This window comes from Phragmites australis, chromosome 13, assembly GCF_958298935.1.
Source record: "Phragmites australis chromosome 13, lpPhrAust1.1, whole genome shotgun sequence".
NCBI lineage: Eukaryota > Viridiplantae > Streptophyta > Magnoliopsida > Poales > Poaceae > Phragmites > Phragmites australis.
In genome coordinates, this window is record NC_084933.1 from 30969919 (window position 1) to 30997529 (window position 27611).

Here is a 27611-nt window from a genome sequence, read left to right on the forward strand (position 1 = left end):
TGATAGGGCCACCGCCAGTGACAAACGCAAGAGGAATGGCTATAGAGAAGGAGACTTATATACTTCTTCCTTCCCCATCGCTCGCTCTTCTTATTTCTTTCACTCCTTTTCTCCCTCCTACCTCTCATTTCTCTCCAAGAAACACCTAAGGGTAGAGGCTTAAACCCCCGAAAGATCTACTCCTGGCCACCACGCTACCGCCTCCTATGGTGCCCCCGACCAACATCCAGGTTTGGTCTCCAGTGACCACATTAACCCTTAACTTAGACACGTTTATTTTTCAATGTTTGTAATTGTTCACTACTTATCTATATAGTTAATGTTCACTTCACCAAAAAAAACAAACATATTTATATGTGAAACATACCTTCCACCAGAACAATTATGCCACGTGGAACTAAAAGTACCATTCGGTCCATACTTTTAACGGTCCTGTTTAGGTATGTTTCCAAACAAAAAACAACTGTTCATAAAAATGCATAAATTTTCCTGAAAGAGTTTTGTAAAAGCTTCTTTCGAGAGCGGTTAGCATACCTAAAACACAGAAAAAAAAGGGACAGTACCGAAATGGGCCGTCGCATATTACGAACGTTGGTGGGCCCACACTCGCACTTGCCATGCTGTCAGCCCACTACACCCGCCCTCTCAAAAAAAAAGGGAAAAGAAACCATCGACACGGCCCAGGCCCACAATTCTTCTGGTACGGTCGCGTCCTCCCTGGCACATGGGTCCCACCCGGCAGCCGGTAGCAGCGGCCGCGGGTCTCGGCCGCTCCCGCAATCCCCATTCTCGCTTCCTTTCCAAGAAGAAACACGGCGAAAAGGCAGAGTCAAATCACCGGGAGACCCAAAAAAAAAAAAAAAAAAACTCCGGGAGACCAACCAAACCAACCTCCGCACCACGGAGGCAGCACCAGCACGCCCAAATCGGTGAGCCAAACCCTTCCCATCTCTTCTCCCTCCTCAGAATCCTCCCTCCCAAATCCGAGCCTCCTCCCTCCTCGCTTCCGGAATGGCGCGGTAGCTTCGATCGGCGCCTCACGGGCCGCCCGCCACCGCCATGGATCGGGGCGGCGGGACGCTCCTGGAGGACTTCGGGCAGCGCGTGGACCTCACGCGGCGCATCCGCGAGGTGCTCGCCAACTACCCGGAGGGCACCACCGCGCTGCGGGAGCTCATCCAGAACGCCGACGACGCCGGCGCCTCGCGCGTCCGCCTCTGCCTCGACCGCCGATCGCACGGCGAGGCGTCGCTGCTCGCGCCCGCGCTCGCGCAGTGGCAGGGGCCCGCGCTGCTCGCCTACAACGACGCGGTGTTCACCGACGAGGACTTCGCCAGCATCTCCCGCATTGGAGACAGCAGGAAGGTCTCACAGACATGGAAAACTGGCCGCTTCGGGTAGGCTCTCCTATCTCATTCTCATGGCGAGCTTGTTTGGAGTTGTAACTTGCAGTGCTAAGCTTCCCAACTGGTAATATTGCACTGGTGTGTGTTTAGTTGCTTGCTTGTGGTCATGACGCCATGACCATTACAACGTGTTAGCTATTTTGACGGGGGATCATTGGGGATTGATTAGGGAATGCATCGATATCCTAGCTAAGGAGAGAATAGGTAACAGTCTCCAATGAATGAATGTCATGTGTTTTATCTACTGCCGTTGTTCTCCGACTCATTTCAAGTTCTGCCCTTTCCATTCGCGTTGCAATGTTATTTAGCCTCCTGCCTGAAGCATTACGGCTGATTATGTTTTATTCTTATAATTGTAAAAACTAATGTCCATGCTTTTGATTGGATCAGTTAGTAATTTATTATCCGGAAATCTTCTGAAGCACAAAACACAATTATGTTTCTGCAGGGTTGGTTTTAACTCAGTGTACCACTTGACTGATTTGCCATCATTCGTGAGTGGCAAGTATGTAGTCCTATTCGATCCCCAGGGTGCTTATCTTCCAAACGTGTCAGCAGCAAATCCTGGAAAGCGCATAGACTATGTCAGTTCTTCAGCAATTACAATGTACAATGATCAGCTTTCACCCTATTGTGCATTTGGCTGCGACATGAAAGCATCATTTCAGGGAACTTTGTTTCGTTTTCCTTTGAGGAGTGCTGAGCAAGCATCTTCAAGTCGTCTATCAAGACAGTCATACACTGAAGATGACATTTTATCTCTTTTTGCTCAACTGTATGAAGAAGCTGTATATAATTTGCTTTTCCTTAAAAATGTCCTATCACTTGAGATGTATGTATGGGAACCTGGTATGACTGAGCCAAAAATGGTATACTCTTGCTCCTTAGCATCACAAGATGAAAATCTGTCCTGGCATCGCCAAGCCCTCATCAGGTTCTCTGGCGCTTTTGCTGAATCCTCTAAGCAAAAGTTAGACTCCTTCTCGGTGGATTTTGTATCAGAGGCATTCTTGGGCAAGAAGTTTGAGAAAAAGAGCTATACCTATTTCGTCGTACAAGGAATGGCATCTACATTAAGTAGAATTGGTATTTTTGCAACCACAGCTGCCAAAGAATATGATCTTCACCTACTGCCTTGGGCTTCTGTCGCTGCTTGCATTTCCAATACTGGTCCTGAGGTAATTCCTGACTCATTTTCATTTTGCATCTCCAGTATTGACTTAGGTTGCCAGGCTGTTTAGGTAACTTTTGGGCTTGGTCTGCATCCAGAACACCTTTTCCTCCTAATGCAAATAGCGCAAGTCTCTTGCATGTTCTCTGGAAAAAATAAGTTTAATTAGCCACAAAGTTTCTGTGTCGTTACTTAGGAATAGTTTCTCTTTCTTCAGTATGTTTCTGCCGTTGGTTCATGACTGTAGCAACAACTATTCATGCACGTAATCATGCAACTATCTTTGTGGTTCTTAATTAACGGAATGAAATGTGGTTGTAAAGTGTAAACATTATTTACTTTCATCTAATTTTTCACTTGTGGAAACTGGCAAGAAGGGTATGTGATGGGCCCAACGTGTCGAGTCATAGGTATTCTTTGGGTTAGTGAACTAGACTAATGTAGTGGTCATCAGTGAACAGTTGCCTTCATGGTTACTATGATGGGATAAGTCTCTGTGCTGCGTCTCTGTACTGCGTCTCTGTGCTGCATATGGTCTTTGTGGGGCTGCTTCAGATGGTCCTTGGCTGGTCTTTGTGGTCCTTTCTAGGGCTACAGCATCTAGTACAGCTAGGACAGCATCTAGGACAGCATCTTAGCATCTAGGACAGCTAGGACAGTATCTAGGACAGCATCTTAGCATCTAGGACAGCATTTTAGCATATACTTGGCTGGCTAGCAGCCTATAAATATGTATCCCCAACCCCTCAGGTTGGCATGGCATTTGTGTGAGAAATAAACCAGAAAAATTGCCCCAACTCCTAGTGTCATCCTCTCTCGATGAGAGTAGAAATTCAGCTACTACCAAGAGTAAGAATTCAGCGACTAACAAGTGGTATCAGAGCCGTAGTATCCTGTAGCCTGAGCATCTCCTGCTCACCTCCTTTTCCAGCCGCGCAACAGCCCCAGCTGGGAGCAGCAGCAGCTCCGGCCGCTCCTGCTCACTTCTCTCCCTCTGCGCAGACGAGCAGCAGCTCGTCTGAAGCAGCCCTCTCCCCACGCAGCAGCCCCCGGGTAGCGCGTCATGTCCGCAGGGCAGTCTCAGCGCTCGGTCGCCTCGAGCACGCGGCGTCAGCAGGAGGCCGAACTTGCCGCGGCAGAGGAACGCGAGCGAGTGGCGGCAGAGACCGCTGCGGCGGCGGCAAGGGCGTCGAGGCTGGCAGCGGCGGAGCTGGCAGCAGTCAGAGCGGAGGCGGAAGCAGCGGCGGCGGCGGATGCAGCGCGTGCGGCGGCAGCAGAGGTCGAGGCTCTGCGCGGCAGCATCAGCAGCTCCGTTTCTGCTGACGACAGCGTCGACGCGGACCTCGAGTTGCTGGGGAGGGAGGCAGCGCGAGCGCGGGCGGCGCAGTGGGCAGCCGCGCACGCCCACGAGCGCGGCGGCAGCCCAGACAGACGCGGACGCGTCGGCAGCGCTCCTGGAGGAGGCGCGCACGGCGGTGGCGCCCCTGGAGGAGGCGCGCACGGCGGTGGCGCCCCTGGAGGAGGCGAGCACGGCGGTGGCGCTCCTGGAGGGGGCGAGCACGGCAACGGTGGCGGACGGGCCGATGGAGAGCGCGGCCTTCACAGGCAGCGTGGCTCTCTCTCCCCGGATCGGTACCGTGGTTACCACGGGCTCCAGGCTGTTGTCAGGGACGTCGGCCCTGGCGGTGGGTGGCCTACCCTCACTAAGACCAACTATGTCGAGTGGGCTGCGGTGATGAGGGTAAAGCTCCAGGTGCGGCACATGTGGGAGGCAGTCCGGTACGGCGACGTCGACTACGACCAGGATCGACGGGCGCTGGATGCCCTCATCGCTGCAGTCCCGTCCGAGATGCAGTTCTCGCTTACCAATAAGCAAAGCAGACTGCCAAGGAGGCTTGGGACGCCATCGCTGCGGCACGCATCGGCAGCGACCGCGCCCGCAAGTCCACACTGCAGGCACTTCGCAAGGAGTGGGAGAACCTGACCTTCAAGCCAGGTGAGGACGTTGATGACTTTGCTCTCCGTCTCAACACTCTGTTGCAGAAGATGGTGCAGTTCGGCGATGACACCTACGGCGAGGAGAGAGCTGTCGAAAAGCTCTTCCGTTGCGTCCCCGAGAAGTACAAGCAGATGGCTCGCTCGATCGAGTCCCTGCTGGATCTCTCCACGATGTCGATCGAGGAGGCGATAGGTCGACTCAAGGTCGTCGACAGCGATGAGCCACACTCTCTCTCGGGGCCCATCACCACTGGCGGGAAGCTCCTTCTCACTCGGGAGCAGTGGACTGCCTGCCAAGGTGACCGGAAGAAGGGGGAGCCTTCTTCCGCTACAGGCGGCCGCAAGCGTGGCAAGCCGCGCAAGGCGCGCAGAGACGCCCAGGCCGGGGTGCGAGGACGTGCCGAGGGTGATGCCCGCGGAGGCGCCCAGGGCGGCGCCGCTGGCAAGTACAAGCCAGCACGAGACGACACCTGCCGCAACTGCGGCCAGCTTGGCCATTGGGCCAAGGACTGTCGACAGCCACGACGCGGCCAGGCCCATGTCGCACAGGCGGAGGAGGAGGAGCCGGCTCTGTTCATGGCACATGCAAGCATCGAGCTACCTCCAGCGGCACCGGCCGCAACGGCTCTCCTCCACCTTGACGAGCCAAAAGCACACGCCCTCCTCGGTGACGGCTGCGGCAACGACAAGACTGACGGGTGGTGCCTCGACACCGGCGCCACCCATCACATGACCGGTCGACGGGAGTTCTTCACCGAGCTTGACTCTAGCGTCCGAGGCTCCGTCAAGTTTGGGGATGCCTCCGGCGTGGAGATCAAGGGCGTCGGCTCCGTCGTCTTCACCGCCGTGTCTGGTGAGCACAGGCTGCTCACCGGAGTCTACTACATCCCCGCGTTGAGGAACTCTATCATCAGCTTGGGATAGCTGGATGAGAACGGTTCGCGCGTGGTGGTTAAGGATGGAGTCATGAGGATTTGGGATCGCCGTCGTCGCCTTCTTGCCAAGGTAACCAGAAGCGCAAATCGACTCTACATCCTTAACGTGCAGGTGGCACAACCCCTCTGTCTCGCTACTTGTCGGGATGACGAGGCGTGGCAGTGGCACGAGCGCTTCGGGCACCTTCACTTCGAGGCCCTGAAGCGGCTCAGTGCCACGGAGATGGTGCGAGGCCTGCCGTGCCTCGACCATGTGGAGCAGCTCTGCGACGTCTGCGTATTGACGAAGCAGAGGCGACTCCCCTTTCCCCAGCAGGTGAGCTTTCGAGCCAAGGAGAGGCTCGAGCTTGTGCACGGGGACTTGTGTGGTCCGGTGACACCGGCCACACCGGGAGGACGACGCTACTTCCTGCTGCTTGTCGACGACCTCTCCCGCTACATGTGGGTGATGGTCCTCGGCAACAAGGGAGAGGCTGCGGACGCCATCAGGCGTGCGCAGGCTGCTGCAGAGGCGGAGTGCGGCCGCAAGCTGCGCATGCTGCGCACCGACAACGGCGGCGAATTCACGGCGGCTGAATTCGCGTCGTACTGCGCTGATAAGGGCATTCAGCGCCACTACTCCGCGCCGTACAGCCCGCAGCAGAACGGCGTCGTCGAGCGACGCAACCAGACGGTTGTGGGGATGGCTCGGGCCCTTCTCAAACAGAGGGGGATGCCGGCTGTCTTCTGGGGAGAGGCGGTGGTGTCGGCCGTCTACATCCTCAACCGCTCGCCTACCAAGGTGCTCGACGGCAGGACGCCGTACGAGGCTTGGCATGGGCGCAAGCCGGCGGTCTCCCACTTGCGAGTCTTCGGCTGCCTCGCGTTCGCCAAGGAGCTTGGCCACATCAGCAAGCTCGACGACAGGAGCACTCCGGGAGTGTTCATCGGCTACGCGGAGGGCTCGAAGGCCTACCGCATCCTCGACCCGAAGACACAGCGTGTGCGCACGGCGCGCGACGTTGTGTTCAACGAAGGGCGAGGATGGGCGTGGGACAAGGCGGTGGACGACGGCTCTGCTCCAACGTACGACGACTTCACTGTCGAGTACGTCCACTTCGAGGAAGCTGGGGGAGTAGGCAGCTCTTCTTCGACGAGCACGTCTACCCCAGTCCCCGAGCCTTCACCGACCCCGGCGCCTGCTACTCCGACAGCACCACACTCTCCAGCCAGGACCTCGGCTGCGATGAGTTCTTCGCTGGCTCCACCACAGCTAGCACCAGCACCGACAGGCACCTCTCCGGGCACGTCTACTCCAACACCAGCTCGTGTCGAGCACAGCCCGGTTGAGCTCGCTACTCCGCTCTCTCACGACGAGGAGCGCATCGACGCGTACCACGACGGCGAGCCGTTGCGGTACCGTACGATAGAGAACCTTCTCGGCGACCAGCCGGTGCCGGGACTGGTGCCTCACGACCTGGAGGCGCAGTTGCATCTTGCGTGTGACAACGGCGAGCCTCGGTCGTTTGCAGAGGCCGAGAGACACGCGGCATGGCACGCCGCGATGCAGTTGGAGATGGATGCGGTTGAGAAGAACCGCACCTGGGAGCTTGCTGACCTTCCTCGTGGTCACCGCGCGATCACCCTTAAGTGGGTGTACAAGCTGAAGAGGGATGAAGCCGGCACCATCGTCAAGCACAAGGCTCGCTTGGTGGCACGAGGCTTCGTGCAACAGGAGGGGGTCGACTTCGACGACGCCTTCGCTCCCGTGGCACGAATGGAGTCCGTGCGACTCCTCTTTGCGCTAGCTGCCCAGGAGGGCTGGCGTGTTCATCACATGGACGTCAAGTCGGCGTTCCTTAACGGCGACTTGAAGGAGGAGGTCTACGTGCACCAGCCGCCGGGATTTGCGATCCCCGGCAAGGAGGGCAAGGTGCTCCGCCTGCGCAAGGCCCTCTACGGCTTGCGGCAGGCGCCGAGGGCGTGGAATGCCAAGTTGGATTCCACGCTAAAGGGGATGGGCTTCGAGCAAAGCCCGCACGAGGCGGCCATCTACCGACGGGGCAGTGGAGGAAATGCTCTGCTGGTGGGTGTCTACGTCGACGACTTGGTGATCACCGGCACCAAGGATGCGGAGGTGGCGGCATTCAAGGAAGAGATGAAGGCCACTTTCCAGATGAGTGACCTGGGGCCTCTCTCCTTCTACCTGGGAATCGAGGTGCACCAGGATGACTCCGGGATCACGCTTCGACAGACCGCCTACGCCAAGCGCGTCGTTGAGCTAGCTGGGCTCACCGACTGCAACCCAGCTCTCACTCCGATGGAGGAGAGGCTGAAGCTGAGCCGCGACAGCACGACGGAGGAGGTGGACGCTACGCAGTACCGGCGTCTTGTGGGGAGCCTTCGCTACCTCGCCCACACACGGCCGGACTTGGCATTCTCCGTCGGCTACGTCAGTCGGTTCATGCAGCGACCGACGACGGAGCACCAGCAGGCTGTGAAGAGAATCATCCGCTACGTTGCGGGGACTCTCGACCATGGCCTCTACTACCCTAGGTGCCCTGGGGCGGCACATTTCGTCGGGTACAGCGACAGTGACCACGCCGGCGACATCGACACCAGCAAGAGCACGAGCGGGATCCTCTTCCTCCTCGGCAAGTGCCTCGTTAGCTGGCAGTCGGTCAAGCAGCAGGTGGTGGCCCTGTCCAGCTGCGAGGCCGAGTACATAGCGGCCTCCACCGCTTCAACTCAGGCGCTCTGGCTCGCTCGACTGCTTGGTGATCTCCTCGGCAGAGACACTAGAGCGGTGGAGCTCAGGATGGACAGCAAGTCCGCTCTGGCCCTGGCAAAGAACCCCGTTTTCCATGAACGGAGTAAGCACATCCGGGTGAGGTACCACTTCATCCGAGGCTGTTTGGAGGAAGGGAGCATCAAGGCGAGCTACATCAACACCAAGGACCAGCTCGCGGACCTGCTTACCACGCCTCTTGGGAGGATCAAGTTCCTTGAGCTCTGCTCCAGAACCGGGATGGTTCAACTTTCCCACAAGACGATGCACAAGACTTAGGGGGAGAATAATGGGATAAGTCTCTGTGCTGCGTCTCTGTACTGCGTCTCTGTGCTGCATATGGTCTTTGTGGGGCTGCTTCAGATGATCTTTGGCTGGTCTTTGTGGTCCTTTCTAGGGCTACAGCATCTAGGACAGCTAGGACAGCATCTAGGACAGCATCTTAGCATCTAGGACAGCTAGGACAGTATCTAGGACAGCATCTTAGCATCTAAGACAGCTATGACAGCATCTAGGACAGCATCTTAGCATCTAGGACAACATCTTAGCATATGCTTGGCTGGCTAGCAGCCTATAAATATGTATCCCCAACCCCTCAGGTTGGCATGGCATTTGTGTGAGAAATAAACCAGAAAAATTGCCCCAACTCCTAGTGTCATCCTCTCTCGATGAGAGTAAGAATTCAGCTACTACCAAGAGTAAGAATTCAGCGACTAACATACTATGTTCAATTTGTGGCAACAGCTGGGCCCTGCCTATTGTTGTGCTGGTGGTTATTAAAAAAATTCACACCAACAAGGGCGTCCCTGTCTTAAAAGAGGGGTTCCATATATTTTTCTATTTTTTAGGGGTTCAACAAAGTCTTTAGACTACCTAGATTCAATTGTAATTCATAATATCTTGAACTGCAAAATGTATGCCCGATTGTTGTTGTTAATCGAACTTCATGTTATAGCACAACTTCTATGTAAATTAATGCATCAGTTCGAAGTGTTTTATTTTTCGTCTCTTAGTGTTTGTTGTGGTTACTTTATGGTAATTGCTGAATTTTACAGGATACTATTCTCAGACAGGGCCATGCATTCTGTTTTCTTCCTTTGCCAGTAAGGACTGGGCTATCTGTGCATGTCAATGGTTATTTTGAAGTTTCATCCAACCGACGTGACATTTGGTATGGAGCTGACATGGACAGGGGTGGTAAGCTTCGCTCTGACTGGAACAGGCTATTGTTAGAAGATGTTGTTGCTCCATTGTTCAGAGAACTGCTCCTTGAATTGCGGATGCTTTTGGATTCCACAACATCATATTATTCCTTATGGCCAACTGGTTTATACGAGGAGCCCTGGAGTATTCTCGTGGAACAAATTTACAAGGTTATTTACACCTCTCCAGTATTGCATTCAGAGATCGAAGGTGGGACCTGGATATCATCAGCTGATGCTTTGCTTCATGACGAGGGCTTCTCCAGAAGCAATGATCTTAATGAGGCTTTTGTGTTGTTAGCCATGCCTATTGTTCGCCTACCTAATGCAATTGCTGATATGTTTTCAAAATTTTATACGAAGGCTATGCTCAAATTAGTAAGTCCTGCTATAGTGAGGCATTTTCTCCAGGATTTTGGGAAACTTGCTATGCTAGGAAAATCTCATAAGTTAGTATTACTGGAATACTGCATTATTGATCTTGACAGTGCTGATATTGGTAAATGCATGAATGGCCTCCCACTGATTCCACTAGCAAATATGCAGTTTGGGATTTTTTCTGAGAGTTCCCAAGAGGACCATTATTATGTCTGTGATGACATAGAATATGAGCTTCTGTCCGAAGTTGGTGATAGAATAGTTGACAGAAGTATCTCCCCTGTTCTACTTGACAAGATGTATCAGATAGCCAGTAACTCTCGGGCAAACATTACACTCATCGATGGCCCAATCTTTCTTCAGCTCTTCCCCAGGCTATTTCCTCCTGCATGGAAGCATATAAATCAAGTTCCCTGGAACACGGGATTGGGTGGGTCATCCCCTACAGCAGCCTGGTTTAAACTTTTTTGGCGGTATATTGGGCAACGCTCTTACGACCTTGATTTGTTTAGTGATTGGCCTATACTGCCATCTACTTCTGGGCACCTTCACAGAGCATCTACAGGATCAAAATTAATTAAAACAGAATCACTGTCTAGTTTGATGAACGGACTCCTGGCAAAGCTAGGTTGCAAGATACTAGATACCGAATATTTAAGTGAGCATCAACAATTGTCTCATTATGTGTATGATGACGATGCAACTGGAGTTCTTCATGCAATCTTTGGGATTGTCTCATTGGAGGGTGTTGATTTGCAACCTCTGTTCCAACGCATCACTCCTGGTGAGAAAAGTGAACTGTACCAGTTTCTTCTGGACCCAAAATGGTACTTAGGTGTCTGCCTTTCTGACATGAGCATAAATCAATGCAAAAAATTGCCAATCTTTAGGGTATTTGATGGGGGTTCTCCCAGTTCGTATGGCTTCTCAGATTTATTCAGTTCAAGAAAGTATCTGCCACCTCTTGGTGTTCCTGACCACTTACTCAATGCCGACTTTATCTTCTCTATATGCCCAAGTGACGAAGATATCATAATGAGATATTATGGTGTTGAACGCATGCCGAAATCAATCTTCTACCGGAGGTATGTTCTGAATAGATTAGACAAGCTGCAAACAGAGTTGCGAGATTCAGTTTTATTAACTATCTTACAAGATCTGCCTCAGCTGTCCTTGGAGGATCCAATGTTCAAGGTAGCTTTGAAAGCCCTTAGATTTGTTCCCACTATCAATGGGACCTTGAAAAGCCCACAATCTCTTTATGATCCTCGGGTGGAAGAACTCTATATTCTTCTCCAGGAATCAGATTGTTTTCCCCATGGCTTATTTCAAAATCCAGATGTTCTTGATATGCTGCTTTGCTTGGGGCTTAGAACTTCTGTTTCTACTGATACCATAATACAAAGTGCTCGGCAAATTGACTCACTCGTGAACATAGATCAGCAGAAGGCTCATTCAAGAGGTAGGGTGCTTCTTTCATATCTTGAAGTCCATGCTCACAAATGGTATGTAAATAAACCATCTGATGGTCGGAAGAGGGTAAACATGCTAGCTAAAGTTACCACTGCTCTCAGGCCTCGTGATAAATCTGGGGAATTTGATCTTGAAAAGTTCTGGATTGACTTGAGAATGATTTGTTGGTGTCCTGTGTTGGTTACTTCACCAAGTCCAGCTTTGCCATGGCCTTCAGTATCATCAATGATTGCTCCACCTAAGCAAGTAAGAATGCAGGAAGATATGTGGATTGTTTCTGCTAGCTCACGTATCCTCGATGGTGAATGCACTTCATCAGCATTGTCGTACAGCTTAGGTTGGTTGTCTCCTCCATCTGGAAGTGTGATTGCAGCTCAACTGCTTGAACTGGGCAAGAACAATGAGATTGTGACTGATCAAGTCCTTCGGCAAGAGTTAGCTTTGGTGATGCCTAAGATTTATTCTCTGCTGACAAACTTGATTGGTTCTGATGAAATGGATATTGTGAAAGTGGTTCTAGAGGGCTGCAGATGGATTTGGGTGGGGGATGGATTTGCAAAAGTCGATGAAGTTGTTTTAAGTGGCCACCTTCACCTGGCGCCATACATTCGTGTTGTTCCAATTGATTTAGCAGTGTTCAAGGACTTGTTCTTGGAGCTTGGCATAAAGGAGCACCTGCACCCTGTGGATTATGCCAGTATTCTCAGTAGAATGGCCATAAGGAAAGCTTCAGCTTCACTTGAAGCTGAAGAACTAAGAACGGCTGTCTTGGTTGTGCAGCATCTGGCTGAGTTCCGGTTTCAGGACCATCAAACACAAATATATCTACCTGATTCTTCAGCTAGGCTCTGTCTATCATCTGAACTTGTATTTAATGATGCTCCTTGGCTACTTGATTTCGGTCATGACATCACTGGGAGTGCATCAAGCATTGCTTTAGGCTCGAAGAAGTATGTTCACAATTTTGTCCATGGTAACATTTCTAATGATGTGGCAGAAAGGCTTGGTGTCCGCTCTCTTCGCCGCCTCTTACTTGCTGAGAGTTCCGATTCAATGAATTTGAGTTTGTCAGGGGTTGCTGAGGCTTTTGGACAGCATGAAGACTTGACTACACGACTCAAGCACATTGTTGAGATGTATGCAGATGGCCCTGGAATTCTCTTTGAGTTGGTGCAGAACGCAGAAGATGCTAAGGCCTCTGAGGTTGTGTTTTTGCTGGATAAGACTCAGTATGGTACTTCATCCATTCTCTCACCTGAAATGGCTGAATGGCAAGGGCCTGCTCTCTACTGCTTTAATGACTCAGTTTTTAGTCCACAGGACCTTTATGCCATCTCACGAATAGGTCAAGATAGCAAACTTGAGAAACCTTTTGCAATTGGAAGGTTTGGTCTTGGCTTCAATTGTGTATATCACTTCACAGACATTCCTGGATTTGTTTCTGGTGAGAATATTGTCATGTTTGATCCACATGCCTGTTATTTGCCAGGAATATCTCCGTCTCATCCAGGTTTAAGGATAAAGTTTGTAGGACGAAGGATCTTAGAACAGTTTCCTGATCAGTTCACCCCATTCTTACACTTCGGTTGCAATTTGCAACAGCCATTTCCAGGTACACTCTTTCGATTTCCTCTCAGGAATGAAGTTGCTGCTTCTAGAAGTCAAATAAAGCGAGAACAATATGCACCACAAGATGTAGAAATGCTTTTCTCTTCATTCTCAGAAGTTGTATCTGAGGCTCTACTTTTTCTCCGTAATGTTAAAAAGATAACCCTATATGTCAAGGAGAACAACAGTCAGGAGATGCGACTTGTTCATTGTGTCTCAAAGCATAATAACTCTCGGATAGCTAAAGAACCTCATGAGCTTAATACAATGCTTGAATTTATACATGGAAATCAGTCATTAGGAATGGATAGAAATCAATTTTTTAGTAAGTTGAATAAGACTAAAGACAATGATTTGCCCTGGAGTTGTCAGAAGGTCGCTATTCTTGAGCAAAACCCTACTGCACACTTGGCGCATTTATGGATCTTAGCTGAGTGTATAGGTGGGGGTCATGCTAGAAAGTTGTCAACCGCCTCTGGTAGTAAATCTCACTTCTTTGTTCCCTGGGCATCCGTTGCTGCATATCTGCATTCAGTGACTGTAGATGATACAAAAGAACTGTCTGCGGAAGCTGAAGTCAGCCATGACAATTTGGTTTTCACAAATCTAGATCTTGAATCTTCTCGGGACAGGAAAATTTTTGAGGGTCGAGCCTTCTGCTTCCTTCCTCTACCAATCAATACTAGCATACCTGTGCATGTAAATGCTTATTTTGAACTATCTTCAAATCGAAGGGATATCTGGATTGGAAATGACATGGCTGGAGGAGGAAAAGTACGATCAGAATGGAATCTTGCTCTGCTTGAAGATGTTGTTGCTCCTGCTTATGGCCACCTACTTGGAGCGATTGCAGAAGAGCTTGGTCCCTCTGACCTGTTTCTGTCATTTTGGCCTAGTGCTGTAGGTGTGGAACCATGGTCTTCCATGGTGAGGAAGCTTTATGTATCTATTGCAGAACTTGGACTAAATGTTTTGTATACAAAAGCTCGAGGTGGTCACTGGGTTTCAACAAGGCAAGCTATTTTTCCAGATTTCAGTTTCTCAAAGGCAATGGAGCTGGCAGAAGTTCTCTCCCAAGCTGGTTTGCCCATGGTATCTGTATCCAAGCCAATAGTTGATAGCTTCATCGATGCATATCCATCTGTTCATCTACTAAATCCTCATTTGCTGAGGAATTTGTTGATCCGACGGAAGCGTGGCTTCAGAAGCAGAGAAGAGGCTATACTTGTTCTAGAGTATTGTTTGAGTGATATGGGAGATCCTTCCTTTTCGGATAAATTGCAAGGCTTACCTCTTCTTCCTTTGGCAAATGGATCATTCACAACATTCAACAAGCGAGGGGAGGGCGAAAGAATATTCTTTACTTCACAAATAGAATTTGACCTTCTTAAGGACTCCTTACCACATCTTGTTGTTGACAACTCTTTACCAGATGATGTTTTGAAGAAGTTGTATGACATAGCTTATTCTGCATGCTCAAACATGTATTTATTCACATGCAATTTTCTTCTCGAGCTGTTGCCTAGGATCTTGCCACCTGAATGGCAACATGCTAAGCAGTTATCTTGGTTCCCAGAGCAGCAAGGTCAGCCAAGTGTGGAGTGGATGATGTCACTATGGAATTTTTTGAGGCATTCATGTGAAGATATTTCAATATTTGCAAAGTGGCCTATACTACCTCTTGTAGATGGGAAGGCTGTGCAACTTGGCAATGCTTCAAATGTTATAAGAGATGAGGGATGGAGTGAAAATATGTACTCATTGCTTCAGAAACTGGGATGCTTCTTTCTGCGACCTGATCTGCAGATAGAACACCCCCAGTTAGCAAATTTTGTTCAGGAATCCACAGCAGCTGGTGTTTTGAATGCTGTGCAGTCTGTTGCTTCTAATTTCCAGGATATTAAGGAATTGTTCGCGAACACTTCATTGGCAGAAACACATGAACTCCGCAGTTTTATTTTCCAGTCAAAGTGGTTTTCAGGAAATCAGATCACCTCTTCCCATATGAATACAATCAAGAACCTTCCTATATTTGAATCTTATAAATCTAGAGAGTTTGTCAACTTGACAAATCCTAGAAAATGGCTTAAAGCAGAAGGTGTGCACGAAGATCTGTTGAATGAAAGTTTTATAAGAACTGAATCTGCAAAGGAGAAGTCAATTTTGGTATCGTACTTTGATATAAGGGAACCTCAAAAGGCTGAATTTTACAAGGAGCATGTGCTTCCTCGAATGTCAGAGTTTCTATCCCAGCCAGCTGTTATTTCAGCAATTATTCGTGATGTGAAACTGTTGATAGAAAATGACAATTCAATGAGAGCGGCATTATATGAGACCCCTTTTGTCTTGGCTGCCAATGGAGCATGGGTCCAGCCCTCCAGGTCAGTCTCTCTCTCTCTCTCTCTCTCTGATATGCGCTAATGTGTATTTACTACAAAGAAGTAATACCGGTTTCCCTTTCAGGCTTTATGATCCTCGTGTGCCTGAGTTACATGAGTTGCTGCACAAAGAAACCTTCTTTCCTTCAGAAAAGTTCATGACTTCTGAAGTAATTGAATTGTTGGCTAGTTTTGGGTTGAAAAGAAATTTGGGTTTTAGTACTTTGCTTGACATGGCGATGTCAGTTTCACTGGTGCACAGTTCAGGACAAGATGATGGATTTGCGCATGGGCAAAAGCTACTTACCTATCTAAATGTTCTTGAATTCAAGACTGCAAACGTGGAGGACAGAGAAGCCTTCAATATAAATGAGAATCCGGAAGCATCTGAAATTGGTGAAAATTTGGAATCAGAGAATAATGGGGGTGGATGTGACCCAAGTGACCGAGCTAGTATATCTTTGTTCTCGAACTTTGATTATGATATACCAGAAGATGAGTTTTGGTCAGAGCTGAAAAACATTTCTTGGTGTCCAGTCCATGTTGCACCATTGCTCAAAGGACTTCCATGGTTCATTTCTGAAGATAATGTAGCACCTCCAGTTATGACAAGGCCAAAATCACAGATGTGGCTTGTTTCATCAAAAATGCGGATTCTTAATGCTGATTCCTGTTCCATGTATCTGCAAAGAAAACTTGGTTGGTGTGACCCACCAAATGTGAACATTTTATCTTCCCAGTTAGTTGAGCTCTCCAAGTCATACGATGAACTCACGATGTTTTCTGCGAACGCAGACATTGACACTATCCTGCAAAAGGAGGTTCAACTAATCTACTCAAAATTGCAAGATATTATTGGCACTACTGATGCCAACATTCTAAAAGAGAATCTGGATGGACTTCCATGGGTTTATATAGGGGATAGGTTTGTGCCACCACAGGCACTTGCTTTTGACTCACCTGTAAAATATCACCCCTATCTTTATGCAGTTCCATCTGAACTGTCAGAGTTTAAAAAGTTACTCTTAGAGTTGGGTGTGAGGCAGACATTTGATGCAATGGACTATCTGAATGTGCTTCGTCGTTTACAAGGTGATGTCAAAGGAGTGCCATTGTCTACAGAGCAACTGAGTTTTGTTCACCGTGTATTGGAAGCATTTATTGATTGTTACCCTGACAGTCAAGCGCCTGATGTGTTACTCAACTCATTGGTGATTCCAGATTCATTTGGGGTTCTGGCACCTGCTAGAAACCTTGTCTATAATGATGCACCCTGGATGAATGCTGATCCTACATTAAAGAATTTCGTGCATCTTAGTATTGGCAATGATCTAGCTAGTAGGCTTGGGGTACGATCTCTTCGCGGATCATCATTGTTAGATGACGAGTTAATGAGGGATTTGCCATGCACGGAATATGCTAAAATAAGTGAATTGTTGGCTTTGTATGGTGAGAGTGACTTTCTTTTGTTTGACCTTATAGAGCTAGCGGACTATTGCAATGCAAAGAAAGTGCATCTCATCTATGATAAAAGAGAACATCCCAAGCAGTCTTTACTGCAGCAGAATCTAGGTATGCTAGAAACTATCCCCCTAGGCTAGTATTTTACTAATATTTTTCTTTTTCCAATGAACATGTGATTTTGCTTAATGATTTTCTTTTGAAAAAAATCATTTATAGGTGACTTCCAGGGTTCGTCATTGACGGTGGTCTTTGAAGGAACCATAATGACCCGAGAAGAAATTTGCACCCTCCAACTTCCACCTCCCTGGAAATTGAGGGGAAACATTCTTAACTATGGATTGGGACTTCTTAGCAGTTATTTTGTGTGTGATACATTGACTGTTCTTTCTGGTGGCTATTTTTACATCTTTGATCCCTTGGGTTTGACTGGTGGTGCGACTTCCACTACTACCTCATCAGCCAGATTCTTCTCTTTGATAGGTGCAGATTATGATTGCTCAATTTATTTACACTAAACTGCATCACAATTTGTTTTCTGTTGTGCCTGCTTCACATGATGTGTAGATTCTTTTTGACTGTAAAAACATACCCTTCTCAAGTTGTGATCATTTCCTTCCGTCAGGTTGAAATATATATAAAAAAAGGTTGGAATTTTACATTATGGTTGTTTATCAATTGACACAGTGCATTCGAAATGTCCAAAGCAAGCTCTAGGCAAAGTCAAATGAAATCTGCTAGATCTTATTTCTGCGCTGTGTTCGAACATTTGCTACTCCAAGTCTGCTAGATCTTTTATTTGTGACTATGCAATAGCTCATTATTTTAACTGTAGTGTGCCTGTTTAGCAACATTTGAATTTGCGAAGTATACGGTGATGCGCTTCTCTAGTATCGGTGAATTGTTGTCTAACGTTTTGGATCAAGTCCTTGTATAGTATCTATTCTGGATGAAGTCCTTAAAGTGTTATTGGCTTTTCAGGAAATGATTTGGTTGAGAGGTTTCATGATCAGTTCCTTCCAATGCGTGTTACACAGGATGCTTCATTATCTACTGCAAACTCCACAGTTATTCGAATGCCTTTATCATCAAAATGTCTCAAAGAACTTGAAGCAGGTTGCAATAGTGTAAAGCAGATTTTTGATCGATTTACGCAGAATCCATCCAGTACTCTCCTGTTCCTGAGGTCAATCGTTCAGGTAAGGATAATTTGTGACAGACTGTAAACCTTTCACCAGTAAGCAGTAACTCTACACATTTTTGTTTTCTGTTCAGGCTTTCCTCTTCAAACTGTAACCCATTTGGTTTCCACACTCATAATTGGTAAACTGTACCATGGGATTTCATCCTTTAACCACATTGATGCACTGTAATTACAATAAGACACTTTTGTATAATGTATATATAAGTCCTCTATGAGGAGGTTTGTTTATACTTCACCTGCGTTGATATCTCAAAACAAGCACTTTTTTTTGGATCTTATCTTCCATATGCCTTCCCCTTCTATATATTACATTTAGTCACTTGTTCCATTGTTATGAATCTGATCTTCTTCTTCTTTTCCCTTTGTCTCTTGGGGGAATAAAAAAGAGTTTGTGTTGCTTTCCTTTCTTTCTTTCTTTTTCCTTTTTTTTTTGGGGGTGGGTGGGTGGGTTGGAGTGTTGTGCTGAAGATCAATCTGAGATTGCTGAATACTTCTGCCACCTTGCAATGCTTTTGTGCTATCTGGATAATGCATAGTAAACTGCTTAACTGACAGTTCCTTTCAAAGCTCTATTGGAAGATATTCAGTATCCAATGACTTTTATTCACCATCTAGGGTTAAATGTTATAGTCTAAAAAAGGGAAAACATTTACTATGGACTAAGAACTTGAATCTATAACGCTGTTGCAAAAGTGCAATAGCACTTTCAATGTATGTTGTTTCAGTGTTTTCTGGAGTTAGATTAATTTGTTGTAAGGTGTTTTATGACGTCTAAACAAAGTTGTCTGACATTTCAAATTTTAAGATAGCTATACTTACGTTAGAGATGCATCAGCTGTTCAGAACAGTGGCGCGGAAGCTTTATTGGATATTTGGATGATTTTGAAAAGTGGTCTTGAAAAATTCACACAAGATCTTCTGATGCCTAAAGCGCTGCCACTGTGATTTCAAACAGGTATCTTTATCAACATGGGAGGTCGGGGCCTCTCAGCCAACCCTGAACTATTCTGTACTTGTTGACCCATCAGTTGCTTCTTTGAGGAACCCATTTTCGGAAAAGAAATGGAGGAAGTTTCAAATATCCAGAATATTTGCAAGTGCAAGTGCAGCTATTAAAATGCAAGCTATAGATGTGCATGTTATTGAGACTGGCTGCAGTTATATTGACAAGTGGATTGTTGCCCTTTGCCTTGGATCAGGTCAAACACGAAATATGGCTCTTGATAGGTAAGCCTCTTTCAGAGCCTATAGCTCATAACCTTTTTCTACTTTTGAGTCCCACTTGCTTTATCTACTTTCAACTTTTCCAAAGAACTTCAACAAATGGTTCTAAACTTACGTGCTGATTGAAGGATCTTTGCCATAATGCATGCTGATTAATTTCTGTTTTAGGCGGTATCTTGCCTATAATCTAACCCCTGTTGCTGGAGTAGCAGCGCACATATCTCGAAATGGAGTATCGACCAATATACCTCCATCCAGCTGTATATTATCTCCCTTACCACTGTCTGGGTCTATAAGCATGCCGGTGACAACTCTAGGTCATTTCCTTGTGAGACATAGTGGTGGGCGCTACATTTTTGGCAGCACATGTGATTCATCTCTGCCGGAACTTAAAAAGGACAGAGACATATTGGTTGAAGCATGGAATAAGGAACTTGTGCTATGCGTGCGCGATTCATATGTTGAGATGGTTCTAGAATTCCAAAAGCTTAAAAAGGACCCTCTATCTTCTGCTATCGAACCAAGATCTGCAGAGTCTGTGAGTACTATATTACAGACATATGGTGATAGGGTATACTCTTTCTGGCCAAGATCAAAGCAGTATCCAACTTCATTCACTGGGCATGATTCTACTGTAACCAATTTAAATTCACCTAGAGCATCTAAAGCAGATTGGCAATCCTTGATAGAGCAAGTGATAAGACCTTTCTACCTGCGGTTAGCTGATCTTCCCGTTTGGCAGCTTTACCGGGGAAATCTTGTTAAAGTGGACGAGGGTATGTTCTTATCCCACTCAGAGAACAGAGATGATGATAATCTGCCATCTGCTAGTGTTTGTAGTTTCATTAAAGAGCACTATCCTGTTTTTTCTGTACCATGGGAGTTGGTTAGTGAAATTCAGGCAGTTGGAGTTACCATAAGAGAGATCAGGCCTAAAATGGTTCGGGATCTACTAAAAGTTTCTTCATCCATTTTACCTCGATCTATCGAAACATATATAGATGTTCTTGAATATTGCTTCTCAGATATGGACCCGGACCGCTTCTCAGATCTTAATATACCTGACGAATCATGGGTTAACAGTCAACATTTTGAAACCATGAATTCTTCCAGTTCACATTCTATTCCATCTTCAAGCAGCGCAGTGTCTTACCGTTCAAGCTCTCAGACTCCAGGTACTTCTGGAGGTGATGCACTTGAAATTATGACATACTTTGGTAAAGCCCTATACGACTTTGGCAAGGGGGTTGTTGAGGATATGAGCAAAACCAGTGGTCCAGCATCCCACAGGACTCAAGCTGCTGAAAATAATGTGTTGTCATCCATCGTCACTGAGCTCAAAGGTGTTCCATTTCCAACATCAACAAAATGTCTAACAAGGCTGGGAATGACGGAACTCTGGATAGCCAATGAGGAGCAGCAGCTACTGATGAGCCCTTTGCTGAATCACTTTATCCACTATAAATGCCTGGAAAAGCCCTTCTTGGCGCTGCTGCTTTCCACTGAGGTTATCCACAGGCCTCTGAAGTTGAAGGGTTTTTCTCCTCGCTTATTATCAGGTTATTTGAAGCGCATACTTGATGAGCGTTGGGTACATATTGCACTAGAGAAGAAGTCCTCATGGATTCCTTGGGATAATACTGCTGAATCATCAACTATTGGGCCAGCTCCCAAATGGATTAGAAGCTTCTGGAAAATATTTAGTTCCTTGAATGGTGACCTTTCTCTTTTGTCTGATTGGCCCTTAATTCCTGCTTATCTAGACAAGCCAGTTCTCTGCCGTGTGAAGGAATGCCACCTAATATTTGTGCCACCAGTTGATGATTCAATTACAGTTAGTGTGTCTGTCGATGATGTAGCTGGAGAGCTTGATACATCAGATCCCCCCAGAGATGATACTGGAGAAGCAGAACAGAAGAATGTACTTGATACTGCATTTGAGGCAATGAACTCAAAGTTTCCATGGTTACCTGCTCTGCTTAACCAGTTGAATGTACCAATTTTCGATCCCTCTTTCCCAGAGTGTGGTGCAATATGCAATTTGTTTCCTTCGAATAGTCGAACTCTTGGACAAACAATTGTTTCTAAGTTGGTTGCAGCAAAAAATGTAGCCCATTTACCTTCGCCAATTAGTCTATCAAATGATGACTGTAATAGACTGTTTGGATTATTTGTTTCAGAGTTCAGATTATCTAGCAACGACAACCACTTGTATCAGAGAGAAGAATTGGATGTCTTGAGGACACTTCCAATGTATAAGACAATTACAGGCACATACACCAGTCTGTTGGGGTCTGATCATTTCATTCTTTCTCCTACATCATTCTTTCACCCCAGTGATGCCCGATGCCTTTCGTGCTCATCTAATGCAAATTTGTTTCTTCAGGCTTTGGGGGTTGAACAATTAAGTGATCAAGAAATACTAGTGAAGTTTGCGTTGCCTGGATTTGAAAATAAAACAACTCAAGAGCAGGAAGACATTTTGACCTACTTGTATGCTAACTGGAATGATCTGCAGCTGAATTCTGCTGTAGTAGAAACCTTGAAGGATACAAGATTTGTGGCAAATGCAAATGAATTTGGTAAAGAGTTTTTCAAACCAAAGGAATTACTTGATCCTTCAGATGCCTTGCTGACTTCAGTATTCTCTGGGGAGAGAAGTAAGTTCCCTGCCGAAAGGTTCATGTCAGATGGTTGGCTTGGTATACTCAGAAAAGCAGGTCTAAGGACATCAACAGAGGCTGATATGATTGTACAGTGTGCAACAAAAATAGAAACTATGGGTCATGATATTATGTCATCTTTAGAAGATCCTGATGACTTTGAGGCAGACTTCTCAGATAACAAAAATGAAATTCCTTTTGAGATATGTTCTTTGGCAGAATCTGTTGTAAATGTGATTTTTGCAAATTTTGCTACTTTGTATGACAATGTTTTTTGCGAAAAGATTGGCAAAATTGCATTTGTGCCTGCTGAAAAAGGTTTCCCAAGTATTGGTGGTAAGAGAGGGGGTAGAAGGGTACTTGCCTCTTATAATGAAGCTATCTTATCAAAAGACTGGTCATTAGCGTGGAGTTCTGCTCCAATTCTTACCAAACAAGCAATAGTTCCTCCTGAATATTCTTGGGGAGCATTTCGGCTTAGGAGCCCTCCTGCCTTCTGTACAGTTCTTAAGCACTTGCAGGTGAATATCATACAATACTCTAAATATGTCATGTCAAAATGATTCCGTTCCTTAACTCTGTGAAATCAAACAGATTGTTGGGAGAGGCAATGGTGAGGACACACTAGCACACTGGCCAACCTCAAGAGGGATAATGACGGTGGAAGATGCTTTTCTACAGATCTTGCAATACTTGGATAAAATTTGGGGAGCGATATCTTCCTCAGGTAGCACAAATGCACAACTGATTACCTGTACTTGTATATGCCTACATTTGTCGCCATTTTGTAAGAGCGGATTTCGTTCTTCCCTCACCTTTGAACTGTCTTTAGTTTAAACTACCAGTAGTAAAGTTAGTTCTTTTCTTTTACTGGGAGGCACTTGTTTCTACACTTGTACTTTGTTGTTCTGAAATCCTAATGCTATTCTTTTCTTTGCGCTATGGGGAAATACTAGCTAACATTTGTTCTTTGATTCAATACTTTGGAGTACGAACGTATTAGAATTTAAACATTTCACTCTGATCCTTAATGTATAGAGGGCTATGTAAATCAAAAGGGACATGTTTAGTGCGATCGCAAACATTTTGTGGTTGGATGGACTATATTCATATGGACTTCAGTGTCAGCCTTGTAAAGCGGTCCATGTGAGAGTTTTAACAATTGCATTCAAATAAAGGTTGTGCTATAAATGTCCCAACTAAACATCTGGACAGATTCTTAATGCAGTAACCAGTGTAGAGGTTCGCTATTTTTTTACTGGAACTCAGAAAATGGAGATGCTATACTCAGTAGTTACGCTATAAGAGAAATAGCCTCCGAATCCTAATGATATTCTTTCCAGAGTTATGTGGGAAAAAGTTAAACCATGACCCTTGTTGACCTTAATCGTTTAGGCAACCAGCATCTGGAAAAAGAAAGCATTTCAGACTGATCTTATTGTATACTAGGGACATGTTACTTGGAAAAGCCCTAGAAACAGTTTTCATTTTGAACTGACCTGGAATGGTGGAGCTAAATAGTCATAACCACATAGCCAAAAATTCTGATAATGAAATTATACTACATCATCTTGAGCCTATATATTGTCTCATTTTTTTCTATACAAAGGAAACCATAAGAAAGAAACCGGAATTAGTTTTTTTGTTGCTTTGGCAATAGAGACCTGTCATTAACTAACTATTCTTTTGATTCTTTTTCAGAAAAAACAGAATTGCAGAAACTGGCATTTATACCAGTTGCAAATGGTACCCGCTTAGTCTCGGTGAAATCACTTTTTGCTCGTCTGACAATTAACATGTCACCTTTTGCTTTTGAACTACCAAGTCGGTATCTTCCATTTGTAGCCCTTCTTAGAGAAATTGGGATGCAGGAAAGCCTCACAAATTCTTATGCAAGGGAACTTCTTTTGGATATCCAAAAGGCGTGTGGCTACCAGCGCTTGAACCCAAATGAACTCCGTGCAGTGATGGAAATCTTGGACTTCATGTGTTCTGGAGTCAACCAAAATACCTCAGATGGATCAGATGGGTTTTTTGATTCAGTAATACCAGATGATGGCTGCAGGCTGGTCTCTGCTGTGTCATGTGTGTATGTTGACCCATATGGTTCTCAATTACTGAGTAATATAAATACATCGAGGCTAAGATTTGCTCACCCAGATCTTCCTCAGAACATTTGCAAGGGCTTGGGCATAAAAAAGCTCTCCGATGTCATTGTAGAGGTATACAATATTGATATCTGACTTTTTCGTTTTTTCCATTTAAGTAGATGTAAGTTTAACTTATTTTCTATTCAAACAACTTAAATTTCCATTTCTTTTCAGGAACTTGATGGAAAAGAAGAAATTAAGGTTGTCAATAGCATTTGCTCAGTTACTCTAGACAGAATAAAACAGAAGCTGTGTAGTAAATCTTTGCATGATGCATTAAGGATTGTGATGATCAGCATAACCAATCATTTCCCTTCATTTGAAGCCCTCACTTTGGTCCAGATAGAACATATACTGGAGGATATATCACAGAATCTGCAGTTGGTTCAATGCCTCCATACTCGCTTTCTCTTGCTTCCCAATCTCCAAGATGTTACAAGAACCATCCAGCATCCTTCTATTCCTGAATGGTCAAGCAACGGAATGCACCGAAGCATTTGTTTTGTTGACAAATCTACTGGTTATATCCTAGTTGCAGAGCCCCCAAGTTTTTTGACAATACATGATGTTATTGCAATTGTTGTCAGTCGCAGATTAGGGGCACCAGTAAATTTGCCGATTGCTTCGATGTTTGCATGCCCAGATGGCTCAGAGAAAGAAGTCCTTAAAATACTTCATCTGGGTACCGACATTGGAGTTTCAACACATGGAGGGAGGTATGATGCTTCCCTGGGAGCAGAGTTGTTGTCACAAGATGCTCGGCAGGTGCAATTCCTTCCTTTAAGACCATTCTATAGTGGAGAAATTGTGGCATGGAAGACAGGTAAAGAGGGCGAAAAGCTCAGGTATGGTAGGGTTCCCGAAGATGTAAGGCCCTCAGCTGGCCAAACACTTTACAGATTTCCAGTGGAGACAGCTCCTGGAGAGACTAGCATGCTGCTTTCCAGTCAGGTTTACTCATTTAAAAGTGTTTCAATGGCTGATCTCTCTTCTGAACCTTTCCAAGTGGATGGTGGTAGAGTGGCAGAAGGTGGACAGGAGGGCCTCTTGTCCATCAACACTAGAACTGAAGTCGCCGAGGATATGGTTGGTTTCGTTATGCAACTTTGCAACTTCTACTTTCTCAAGCTGGATTTTTGCCCTAATTCTTTTAGTTTTACTATTTACAGGCTGCTGGGCTTGAATATGGCAAAGTATCTTCAACCGAACTGGTACAAGCAGTCCATGATATGCTTTCAGCTGCAGGAGTAAGGATGGATGCCGAGAAGGAAACACTGCTCCAGACTACTCTTTCCTTGCAAGATCAGCTTAAAGAATCTCAAGTTGCTCTCTTGGTGGAGCAGGTTTGTCTACTTTGATATATTTTCGTGTTATTTCGTTCAAGATAAATCTTTTTCATGTTCTCTTGAATTCACTTTTTGTCGGTAGCATCAAGAATATCTGTTAGTCAATTCTTCGCTACAAGACATGCAGTGTCCTGTGATCTTTACTGTTAACTAACGATGATTGATGTGAGATGAGCTTCATTGCTTAACTAATACTTATACTTGAGCTAGGGGTGAAAACGGTTTGAATATTGGCCATATACCACTTTCGCACCCATAGTTTAAGATGAATGAATTCCAATTAGAACATTCTCAGATTTTTTTATGAATCCATATAAAAGTTCGAATACGAATAATCGAATATACAAATTAGATACATAGGGGCTGTTTGGTTCTTGCCTCCAAGAAGCAAAGCCAAAATTTAGCCACGCCTAGGAAATTTTGCTTCCGTGTGGTTCAAGGCCAAAATTTGGCCGCACCTAGAAAAATTTGGCTGGCCAAATTTTTTCTATAGCAAAACTAGGTAAGATTTTGATGTCCAAAGTGGCTGCCTTGATTTTTGGCTGGCCAAAATTTTGACTTGCTTCAAACCAAACACTACTTGGCATGGCCAAATTTTGGCACAACCCCAGTTTTGGCACGGTCAAAATTTGGCTTGGCTTCCTGTGCGGACGAGAACCAAACAGCCCCAGTCCCATACTGTAGCACGAGATCAGGGAGGTTAGGAGGGATTATTTAGTATATGTATTGGTTTGTTAGGCTCTTATCCTATCTAGAATTTGTTAGTCAAGTTGTTAGAGTTAGGCCTATATAAGACACACGGATGCCATCTTTTGTAATCAAGCAAAGAATAATTAATCTAAGTCTACCCAATAGTCTAATCCTTCACTAGCAGCCGACGTAGCCCGGTTATCCTCTCGGCAGTGTTTATCTCCTCTAATGATCCCAAGATCATACCACCCTCCGTTCCCAGATGGATGTTATTCTAGGATCTTGCACTACAACCTAGACATGTCTTTAAAAGACAATATTACCCTTATTGAACACCTTAATGAAAGGAACCACAATTCATTCCCACATGCATATTGCCTTAGTGCATGCATTAGGCTTCGACGGTATGAGCACCAATGAGTACATGTTGGCCGAGACCAATTTTTCAGCAAACTAGATAATGGCATTGGTGAGATAATTTTGTTGGCAAAATAAAGTTTAGTTACTGATGGAGTAACCAATGGATGGGTTTGTATAAGAACAAAGGTGTAAAATCACCTCAAAATCATAGAATTATGTGTTTGAGAACAAATTTAAAAGCTGTACTGACATGTACTTAAGAGAATATGGAGTATTGCGTTGTTGAATTCACCTCAAAATCGTAGAATTACGTGTTTGAAAACAGATTTAAAAGCTGTACTGACATCTACTTAAGAGAATATGGAATATTGCGTTGTTGAATTCGAATAACAATGCAGATAGTACAACGTTTTTTTAATTGATAAATCAATACCATATTCACATTATTCTTTTCAACACTCACGAATTTGAGTAGTGAGGAAAACACTGTTTGGATGGAAAAGTCCTTACCATATTCACACTTATGGAGTTCTGGTACTGAATAGTTCAGACATTTTCTACCGCTGACTTGAGCATATTGGATGTGGCCCGTTCTTCAGCCTGTGTGTCATCGACGGCTCATGTTTTTAGGAGTGAGATGAGATTGGTTCAAGCTGTCAACCAGAATTTAGATATTTCCTTTGTCCACACACTGACTGGGGAAATTTCATTTGTCCATTACTATGATTCTATGAGCTGCCTGATATTCAAGGAAATTACCAGCCTTCATATTTTGCATTGCATGGCATTTATAAACTGCCGAATCAATATTATAGTTCACATACACTTAATTTGTTTGCATATGTTGCCTATTGTTGACACTGAAGACTGTTTAAACCATCGTTGCAGGAGAAGGCTGAGGGAGCTGTTAGAGAAGCTGATGCTGCCAAGGCAGCATGGTCTTGCCGTATCTGCCTGAATGCTGAGGTCAACGTGACTATAATACCATGCGGACATGTTTTATGTAACCGGTGCTCTAGTTCGGTTTCACGGTGCCCATTTTGCCGGACGCAGGTATCCCGAATGATGAAAATATTCAGGCCTTGAAAGTATTGGACATTTGGTCCGACTAACCGTACACTTCAGCTTGCCACATTATTTAGTGTGGTATTCAAGTTGCATTATTCACACGAATGTGTTATGGTATTGGGCTGCCTG

General features: G+C 45.7%; 1 protein-coding gene across 2 annotated transcripts; it reads left to right on the forward strand.

Annotated features, from left to right (window-relative positions):
• The first annotated feature begins 831 nt into the window (after positions 1–831).
• On the forward strand, positions 832–27581 carry LOC133888156 (uncharacterized). Of its 2 annotated transcripts, XM_062328301.1 has the most exons (13): positions 835–1397; positions 1855–2584; positions 9333–15319; positions 15402–16888; positions 16997–17260; positions 17759–17976; positions 18937–19208; positions 19374–22389; positions 22463–22595; positions 23570–24090; positions 24193–25104; positions 25188–25361; positions 27303–27581. In XM_062328301.1, exons 1-13 carry the CDS (start codon positions 1060–1062, stop codon positions 27498–27500), a joined length of 14250 nt encoding a protein of 4749 aa, XP_062184285.1. In that variant the 5' UTR covers positions 835–1059; the 3' UTR covers positions 27501–27581. The 2 variants fall into 2 exon arrangements, with proteins under 2 accessions (XP_062184286.1, XP_062184285.1); XM_062328302.1 differs by lacking the exons at positions 22463–22595; positions 23570–24090; positions 24193–25104; positions 25188–25361; positions 27303–27581 and having other exon boundaries at positions 832–1397; positions 19374–21497; positions 21592–21768.
• Positions 27582–27611: the final 30 nt, after the last annotated feature.

Bases quoted from the DNA above. Each gene is read 5' to 3' on its own strand.
- LOC133888156 (XM_062328301.1), top strand. From the start codon at position 1,060: ATGGATCGGGGCGGCGGGACGCTCCTGGAGGACTTCGGGCAGCGCGTG. The intron at 2,585-9,332 runs GTAATTCCTGAC...TGAATTTTACAG, and splicing joins TTTCCAATACTGGTCCTGAG to GATACTATTCTCAGACAGGG. The intron at 17,977-18,936 runs GTAAGGATAATT...GATTTCAAACAG, and splicing joins TCCTGAGGTCAATCGTTCAG to GTATCTTTATCAACATGGGA.